This window comes from Lutra lutra, chromosome 12, assembly GCF_902655055.1.
Source record: "Lutra lutra chromosome 12, mLutLut1.2, whole genome shotgun sequence".
Classification (NCBI taxonomy): Eukaryota; Metazoa; Chordata; class Mammalia; order Carnivora; family Mustelidae; genus Lutra; species Lutra lutra.
In genome coordinates, this window is record NC_062289.1 from 62026333 (window position 1) to 62036404 (window position 10072).

A 10072-nucleotide genomic window follows, 5' to 3' on the forward strand; every position below is an offset into this window, starting at 1 on the left:
GAGCTGAGAGGGAAGCCAGTGATGGTTTGAGCTTTCTATTTGTTAAAGAGGTAAAGGTTGCAGAGCCAGAGGAGGTGAACAACTTAGAGACTCAGGAAGAACAGGGAGAAGAGGCTTCAGAGTTGGATGAGGAAGAAGAGGCTTCAGGCCTGGAAGAGGAGGATGAAGAAGAGACTTCAGAGCTGGAGGAAGAGGACGAAGAGGAGACTTCAGGGCTGGAGGAGGAGGGAGAAGAAAAAGCTTCAGTATTATGTGAGAAACCGGATGCAGCCTTTCAGCGTCCCCCTGTGGTAAATATAAAATGTGGAGCTGAAGAAAAAAGCAGTAATGGCTTGGAGATTGTTTCAGTTAAAGAGGTAGAAGATTCTGAGCTGGAGGAAGAAGAAGGTTCAGAGTGGGAAATGGAAGTAGTCTTATCCTGGGAGGAAGGAGAGGACTCAGAGGTAGAAAGTGTAAAGACAGCCTCCCAAATAGAGAAAAAATGGGCTTCAGATGGACTTAATGAAATTGCCTATGATTATTTGGCTCAGGACTTTGAGAAGAAAAAATTGGTGAAACACCAAATGGTACAAAAAACCCAGAATAAAGAGGAAATGGCTGTACCAAAAAACCAAGGTGTTGGGACAGTCTGTCCCACCTTGACTTTGGCCTCTCCCTCAAAATCACTAGAGATAAGTTCTGTTAAGCAGAAAAGGCATTTAAGTACGAATTTGAGTACTCCATCAGGAACCAACAAGTTTTTAAGGAAAACTGAAAAAGAGCGACACAAAACTCTGCTGACAGATAAGCGAACATCTAAAGAAACAGACTTAATACAAGAAACAGAAGAAGACTTTAGAAGAAATGTAATTAACACCTTCAGAGAGCTACAGGAGGAAGTTGCAAATATTAAAAATTACCTTCCAGAGGTCTTGGGAATAAAAAACACAATAGTTGTTCTAAATAGCAGAATAGACACACTTGAAGAGAGAATGGACAATCTAGAGGACCGTATTGAAGAATTCTCTAAGGATACAGTGCAAATGGCCAAAGAGATAATAAATAAAGAAAGGTCAAGAGACATAGAGGATAGATCGAGAAGTTCCAACATCCGTTTGATAGGAATTCCAGAAAAAAGTAATAAAGAGAATGGAGCAGAGGAAATAATTAAGGAAATCATAGAAGAAAACTTTCCAGAGCTAAAGGATTCAAGTCTTGAGGTTGTTAGTGCTTTCCGAATACCTAGTAAGATTGATGAGAAGAGACTCACTCCTAGACATATCTTGGTGAAATTTGGGAATTCCAGTGATAAAGAAAAGATCCTAAAGGCTTCCAGAAAAAGAGACATAACCTATAGAGGAACAAGAATCAGATTGACTGCAGATTTATCATTAGATACTCTAGATGCTAGAAGTCAGTGGAGCAATGTCATAAAAGTTCTGCAGGCAAAAGGCTTTACACCTAGAATCCTATACCCAGCCAAACTTGCATTTGATTTTGAAGGAAAAACAAAGACATTTTTTGATACTGAAGAATTCACAAAGTTTGTTTCTTCCATACCCTCTTTGAAAGAATTACTGGAGGATATACTTTAACAATCTAGGAGGTCTATAAATGCTTACACACAATACATATATTACCTTCCTCCCACAGCAAGAATCAAAAAGGAAAACAAAATTACATGTCACATATCTACCCAGGAGGATGGACTGAACAGTATACTTGGGGAGTAGGTGAAAGGAATGTTACAGATACTACTAAAATGTTGTACAAGTTAAAGGATGTTTTAAAATTAGTGTTAATCACTGTAGCTTTTGCAGGAGTAGGCTTTATATACCACTGGGGAAAGGGAGGGAATCTGTCATTGTAACCATAGAGAGAGGTGGGGTGAAATAATAGAAAAACGGAAAAAGATGGCAAGATAAGTTAATGCAAAAGTTGAACTTTAAACACAAGTATTCAATTTTAGATTATCATGATGTGAATCTTGAATCTTTATATTAAACATTTTTCCTTTGGAAAAAAAAAAAAAAAAAAAAAAAAGGAAAATAGCCCAACAATGTGTGTATATATATCTAAACATCTATGCCCAGAGACCCAATTCTGCACATGAAAGCTGAATTTACATTATCAACTGCAAAGTATCCTAGTATTTAATCATTTAGTATGAAATATCATACTCCAAGTTAAACAAAGTTCATCTATTTTAAATCAAATATATTCAGAAAGGGTTTTAAAAAAATTGAAAATGAAAAGCAAAATAAAACAAAGATATGTAAGTCACTTACTCAGTGAAAGTATTACAAAATCATATTTGATTTTTACAAATAAAGTTTCATTTGTCTGGAAAAAAAACTTTTACAAATTCATGGTAAATGAAATTTACATATACAACAATAAATCTCAAATACAGGTGTGAACCTTCTTTACCTGTGCAAAAATCTTAACCAGCCGTGAGTTGTGCGAGGGTCGAATTTGCAAATATTCTCTCCACCACTGCTTTGCATATACAAGAAATAATCGCTCTTTCTCTGCAGTTTTCTGACGTTCCAAAGCAAGCTTGAAATTTAAAAAAACATTTTCTTCAACTTCTATTTTTTTCTTAAAAATATAACAATTCTACATACTTCTCTCCATCTCTACCACCACCCTAACATAAGCTACCATCTCCACCATCTGTAAGAGCCTCCTGACTGACTTCCCTCTGTCTACACCACCCCATAATCTCATCTCCATATAATGGTTAGTGATCTTTTCTCCCAAGACAAACATTTTCCAATAAATCACACCCTCATTCTCTTGCTTAAAACTAGTAAGTGATAATTTTCTAAAAAGAAAGTACTCTCTATGATCAACAGGTAAATATACTACTATGAAAACAAATGCACAAAGAAGAGAAATTCAGGATTATTTACCTGTGTGTTCACTACTTCTTGAGATAATGTTTGATTGAGTGGTGGGTACATCTCAAGTTTTATATTTAAAATTCCCACAGAAACTTTTGATTCTGTGCCTATGAATATAAATAAATATTTAGAACTTCAGAGGTTTCCAAACTATGTATATTTAGTCAACCAAAGTCTATCTAAAATAGAGTTTTGTGATTTACCACTTACATGAAATATAGATAATATTCGACATCATCTTTACTCTTCATATTAAAAATGAACCAAATCAAATTAGTTTGTATTTTGCATAAAGACCTATTTTCTGAGTTTGCTTATCACTTTTTAAGGGGCTATTTGGTTCTACAGGGTTTGGTATTCTTAATTTTTATCTTCATTTAACATATGCCAACCAGATTTACATTAAAAACAAAGTAAAGCAACTGTTAACATCTCATTCTCAGAAAATATTTATACTTTGTCACATATTGTAATTCCTATGTATCCCTTCCTATATATATATTTTTAAACCCCTTCCCATTTTTCACATCACATGTGAGTACAAACTTTTTTTTTTTTTAAGATTTTTGGCAGAGAGAGAGAGAGAGACAGCCAAAGAGAGCACAAGCAGGGGGGAATGGCAGGTAGAGGGAGAAGCAAGCTCCCCACTGAGCAGGGAGCCCAATGTGGGACTCAATCCCAGGATCCTGGGATCATGACCTGAGCTGAAGGCAGATGCTTAACTGACTAGCCACCCAGGTGTCCCATGAGTACAAATTTTCAATCCATTCCTGGATTTAAAGAATTAGAAAATAAATACACTTTTTACCAGAACTATTAACTATTTCTCTGGTGAATCAGAATATACTTATTTCTTGGGTCACTAGTATGATTATCATGTTAGGCCTGTATGAGAAGACAAATAATGGGTATCTTTTGAAAATAAGTATCCCACATAAAACTTTATCCTATTTTCTATTTAAGGAAAAACACACTTATCAGAATCTAAAGTACTAAAGCTGTACTGTCCACTGGCCAGGTTAGACTCTGTGACTGAGTTTCAATAGCAAAGTAATTCCTTTACACGTTATGCATAAAATATTGGTAGGCCTTATTTTATTAGCAAATATCTTTTATACATCAGATAGTACGCAAGAGTCCAAGGAGATAATAGTAAGATAGGCACCATCTCAGTCCTCAAAAAGACGGGATTCATAGATCCCATCAATGAACAAGTTAGTCTCTCTGAGTCCCACATTCCCACATGTTAAAGGCTGTAAGACTATTATCAACCCCATAACCTGTAAGAGCCACAGTTGCAGGGAGACACTGTTGCAGGAAGACAGGCTGGAAGAATATCATCAACCCCATAACCTGTAAGAGCCACTGTTGCAGGAAGACACTGGTACTAATGGGGACGCACTGTACACTAGAGTGTGCTGGAGTAGAGGGCTTTTACATATGCATGTGTGTGAAAAATCTTAATTTTCTTTATAGTCTTATATACAACCAAATAAGTTTGAAAAAAGCAAGCAGGCCAGCCCCATAAAGTTTTTCTTCCTTAAGACAAGGTAAGATAGACTGTGAAGTTCTATACTCATAACATGCTTCATGACATTTCCCAAGACTACAATACTAGAATCCAATTGCAATTCTAACGGAATTCTATTTTTTAAAGTATTTTTTAAAAAGATTTTATTTATTAGGGATACGGTGGTTGGGTTATGGACATTGGGGAGGGTATGTGCTATGAAATGTGTTGTGAAATGTGTAAGTGCTGTGAAATGTGTAAGCCTGACGATTCACGGACCTGTACTCCTGGGGCAAATAATACATTATATGTTAATAAAAATAATTTTTAAAAGATTTATTTATTTTAGAGAGAGAGAGGGAGAACACACACAAGCACAGAAGGGAAGCGCAAAGGGAGAGTGAGTCTTAAGCAGACTCCCTGCTGAGCACAGAGCCTGATGCGGGACTTGGATCTCATGACTGTGAGATCAATACCTGAGAGGAAACCAAGAGTTGGGCACTTAACCAACTATGCCACCCAGGGATCCCCTAATGAAATTCTTTTTACATGTTTCCTTCTTGGTTTATAAAGGTATTCAGAAAACATATAATGTATCAAAGAACAAGCTGTGGCTATAAAAAGGGAACAGTGATTAATCATCATACCTACACCCATAAGTTCCACAGTGAGACTGGTTATTCCATTTTCTGAGCCCAAAACTGATCGCCATTCGAGAAAATAGGATGCTACCAAAGTAGTCTCACCAAATATGTCTGTTTTGATTAGCACCATATGAACTGGATCACTTATTGATAACATTGTTGTTGAGTCAGCCATTCTAGTTCCATCACCTGGCAACGTAAACCAAACAAATGCACATTACATATTTTGTTAGGATAACATATAAGACTACTTTTATTACAAAGAATACTAATAATAAACTTACATTAAACCAAGAAAAATTATTTGGTTATGCCTCAGAAAGCATGCAACAGATTACTTTATAAAAAAATATAATCCTAGGGTGCCTGGGTGGCTCTGCTAGTTAAGCCTCTCCCCTTGGCTCAGGTCATGATCTCAGGGTCCTGGGATCGAGCCCCTCATCAGGTTTCCTGCTCAGCGGGGAATCTGCTTCTCCCTCTGCCCGCCCCTCCCAGCTTGTGCTTGCCCATGCTCTAATTAATTAATTAATCAGTTAATTAATTAACTAAAAACCCAGCCTTTTTCACTGGGGGCAAAAAAAATTTTCACAATGTATTAACCATCTTAGCAATCTAAAATTCTGAAGATATAACTCTGTAACTTTGCTAAGTTTACAAATGTAAAGATTTCTATGTTGAAATAACCTATAAAATACATTTATAGAAATAATCTAAAATAATTATAGGAATCAAGTATACATTAAAGTTATATAAATGAGAGTTACAGATTCCCATCCTAACTTTTATTTTTGAAAGTTATAAATCTATCTTTCATATATAAGAGGAATTATGTCTCATTCTCCATTATAGCCTCAGCACTTTCCTAGCACAGGATAATGCACCTAACAGGCATTTACTGATCCACTGACTTTAGAGACAGAGAGCGTGCACACACAAGTGGCAGGGAGAGAGGGAGAGAGAATATCAAACAGACTCTATGTTGAATGCAGAGCCCAATGCAGGGCTCAATCCCACAAAGCTTAGATCATGACCTGAGCCAAAACCAAGAGTCGGATACTTAACCAACTGTGCCACCCAGGGCACTCTGCATAGGCATTTAAATGTTTACTACTAACGAAGCAACCATTAAAACAGTAAGAAAATAATCTTCAGGGAAAATTAATCAGCAGAAAATAAAGAAGGTGGGTGGAAGTAATTCATATAAAAAAGAGCAATGGAGAAAATAAAAACAAAGTAGGAAGATCCATTCATTATAAATCTCTCCTTACAGCAAAAGTTGTTATGGTTGTTCTACAATAAAACCTAACAAAGATTTATTCAGTTAAGTGACAATTTATCATCACTCCTTACCTAAGCTTTCTCGGTGTACTTCAAGTAAAAAGCCATCATGAAAATCTGGTTCACAGGCACATGGAACAGGTTTAGAACGAAAACGTTGGTTTCGAAAATGTAAACATAAAGTAAAGGTTGAACAAACTTGTCCTGGTAAAGGCTCAGGTTCTTGTAGATGTTCCAAGAAAGCTTTTCCACCCAAAACCTGAAGGTAAAGATACCTCCGTGTTGGATCAATATTAGCTGTAAAGTGTAGCAATATATATGAGGAAACTGCCAAATAACTTAAGGAATGTGATCAAGACAATAGGAAATAATAACTTAACAGAAATAAAACCAAAGACTAAATAAAGAAAAAGAGTAACAAATTTACTCTGTACCAGGACCATTACCATTATACCAGGGAAGAAAACATACATAATATGACATCTTTATCTGAGTTTATATATATCCTGCTACTTTTTCCCAGCTAGAAAGGAGTCAGAACCAAGGCTTAAGAAACTTTTACTTTTTAGTTGCTTATCCAACCCTCCTTTACCTCCACAAACGAACTCAGACAAGTATAAACTCAGCAAGTGCGCTCGTTAGGTAACTAGCATTAAAAAAAGCAAGGCTGTATAATGTTTGTAAAATAAATTATTAAAACAGGAGAAACAGGTGATGTTGTTTTTGCTTCCATTCTATGATACATTAAATCTTCTGACATACATACTTCACGCAAAATAGAATCTAAGTTTTTTTTTGTAATTAACCACAAAAATGTTAAGTATAAGAAGTAATGTTTTCTATCAAATACCAAACACTACAGCACATCAATATGTAATACTGTGCAAAACAAAATCAATGTTAAAAAGAAATATACATACTTTTTTTTAACAACGTTGATTGTCTATCAGTAAAACAAACAGGTTGCTTTGGAGAGGAAGGTAGTTCTTGATCAACACTGTCCTAGAAAGGCAGGAAAAAATTGAAAACAAATTAGAAAACAAAAATTATTGCTAAGCAAGGAAATGTCAACAATGGGACTAAGAAGTAAATAAAAGTAGATAGGATAAAGCCCCCTCAAGGAAACTCTTATTTTCTCAGCATAATTAAAATAATGAAAAACCTGCAAAAAAAAGATGATGTGACTGGTCACACCTAAAATCTAATAAGGAATTTAACTGTCTTCAATGTCCACAGAACGCAAAAAACAAATCCTTAACATCTTAAACAAGGTTAAACTTTTTCTAAGCCTAGTATGACATTTGGCTTATGATTCTACTATGAACTGATTCTAATAAGGGAATGACATTCACACAGCAGAAGCTGTCATTGGGTCAATTTTTAAACAAATGGGTTTATAAACCTCAAAAACCAAAAAAGGAGGCTGTATTAAAATACTTATTCCCCAGTGTATTACATAGTCCATCCAATTTTTACATTATATTACCCAGGCATTATTAGGTCACAGTTTCTCATTATTGCCTCATTTTCAAAAGGCCTACTTACTAATTTAATTTGTGCACTGAGGCTATCATCCCACTACTGACCTATTTGTATAAAGAGATTTGAAGGTTCTTACACAATTATTTTCTTAAAGAAATGGGTAATTTGTCAATCATAGAGAATGGACTTCCAAAAGAATGTGTTTATTTTAAAAATATGCCTAATCTAGAAAAAAAATTATAGAATACTAGTGAAAAAGAACTAGGTTATGGTGAACAAATTTAACTGAAATATGTACACTTAAAATTATAGACCTAGAGAATAACAACAGAAAATTCTGTCATTTTAGAGAGAAAAATATAGTATGTAACTCCAATCTCTTTGATAAATAATCCTACTTGCTACAGTCAAGGGTAGAGTTAGCTTATCCTTGAAGTAAGGATATTACTAAACAAAAAAGGTCTTGTTTTAAAGTGATTTGACTAAAAAGAAGCCCCAAATATGGACCCTATAAGCAGCATTAAGCATGGGAACAAACTCTCAAAATTTTTCCCTTAAAAGATTACTCACAGTAACAAAATTAAGTTCTTTCATCACATCATCAATGATTCCCCGACGTCTAAGGGCTTTGATCAAATCTTCTGTTGATAACTGTTGTTGATCTGGTGCCAATTCTTCCCTTATTGTCTCAGCGAGGATTTCCCTTATTCTGCCATGGACATCCATCTATGTGGAAAACTCGCATTACAACTTACATTCATGAAGCCATCAAACATTGCCAATTAACTAATTTCTTTCTAAAACACCCAAGGAAAAAAATAATGGGAAAGTGGATAGACAATATTCAGGAAGGTTTCTCAAGCTAATAGTAAACGTAACATTGTCACTAGAAGTCAATGAGAATAAAGGCAAGACTTTTTAAAAGAAAAAAAATTTTAGGATGAATTTTTTTTTTTTTTTGGTACAAATTCTAGAAATAATTTCTGCTGGTTATCTACGTACTACCTTTGTTACCCTTTCCCCACAAATAATACTCAACAAAAAAAGACCTTTTTGAAAGAGGGTAGTATGATCAAGAGAACACAGACTTGGAGCAGGAAATCAGAGTATGAATTTCAGCCTTGAACTTATTAGAGGTGACACTGAGTCAACTTTTTTATCCTTTGTGAATCTGGAAAAAGTAGTGCCCTACCCAGATTACTGTGAGGCTTAGGTAAAAGATGCTAAACACTCACCACAAAGCCTTACATACAGGTGCACAATGAACGGTAGCTTTTATTACTTCAGCTTCCTGCATTCAGCCAAGCACCTGAACAATGTCCTTGAACTCCCCATTATCACACTTTCATTACAAGACCTTTAGTAACTTCCCTTTCGTGACTTCTTTAAGAACTGCTGATTTGTTTCAACTTCAAAGACACAAGTTTCACCCTTAAAGTAATTCTAATTCCTGACTTCTGAATATCCACCTGCTCCAAACACAACTTGTACTGGATCGGATACCGCAGGATAACGCTTCAGCGGCACCGCTGTGCTCGCTCTCTGCCGCGTTCCGTCACCTCAAACTCTCACCAGCCCCTGTCGGCATTGTTCTCTTTCACCGAGGCTAGAAAGCAGCCCCGGGCTGCGGCTCCGGAACCCGCCCAGCCCGCGCTCTGTGCCCCAGAGCCTGCGCTCGCGTCCCCCGCAAACATGCGCCGCCGTCGACCGGATCTCGGGACGCCAGGCTGGGCGCTCAGGACCAAAGGCAGCCAGAGAGGCCCCCGGTGGCCCGGCGCCCGCGGCTCTCACCTTGCTCAGCTGCTGGTGGATGAGCTGCTTCAGCTCCGAGGCTTTCTCCGGAGGCAGCGACATCTTTGGGGCCGGCACCTCACCGCGCTTCTCCCCGCTTCGGGCGCGCCCCGGCCAGCCCCGGAATGCCAGTCGCCGCTGAGGAGAGCCGGCGCGCCTGCTTGGCCTCACGCAGCTCCCGGGGGCGGGGGGGGCGCGACGCCGCGTCAGGATCGGGGCTGGGCCGGAGCCGAGGCAGCGGCGGCGCTCAACTGTTGCTTTCAAACGGCGCGGACTACCAGGGCTCGGGCTGCCCCCCTTCCTGCCTGATCGCCTCCGCCTGCCGCTTCCTTCCCTGGGGTTCCGCATCCCGCGAGCTCAGCGCTCCCCACCGTCCTGCCCTGCCAGCGTCTCCGCAGGCACTGCCCGCCCCCATCTTTCCCCCCCGTCGCGGGCCCTTTGCGCCCTGCGGACCGGCAGAGATCTGGACGGACCCATTAGGA

The 10072-nt window shown here is 38.0% G+C and overlaps 1 protein-coding gene across 3 annotated transcripts in view; it reads right to left on the reverse strand.

The window, feature by feature from the left end:
• Positions 1–10046, reverse strand: part of CEP76 (centrosomal protein 76) — a 45616-nt gene extending 35570 nt beyond the window's left edge. The window contains exons 1-7 of one of the 3 annotated variants that reach the window (XM_047697460.1): positions 9591–10046; positions 8370–8525; positions 7238–7319; positions 6390–6614; positions 5043–5228; positions 2895–2992; positions 2410–2538 (exon numbers count right to left, since the gene is read on the reverse strand). In XM_047697460.1, the coding sequence (XP_047553416.1) occupies positions 2410–2538; positions 2895–2992; positions 5043–5228; positions 6390–6614; positions 7238–7319; positions 8370–8525; positions 9591–9938 (1224 nt within the window). In that variant the 5' untranslated portion in view covers positions 9939–10046. Of the gene's footprint in view, positions 1–2409; positions 2539–2894; positions 2993–5042; positions 5229–6389; positions 6615–7237; positions 7320–8369; positions 8526–9268; positions 9408–9590 lie in introns of those variants that run through there. The other 2 variants (XM_047697458.1, XM_047697461.1) reach the window with 2 other exon arrangements.
• Positions 10047–10072: the final 26 nt, after the last annotated feature.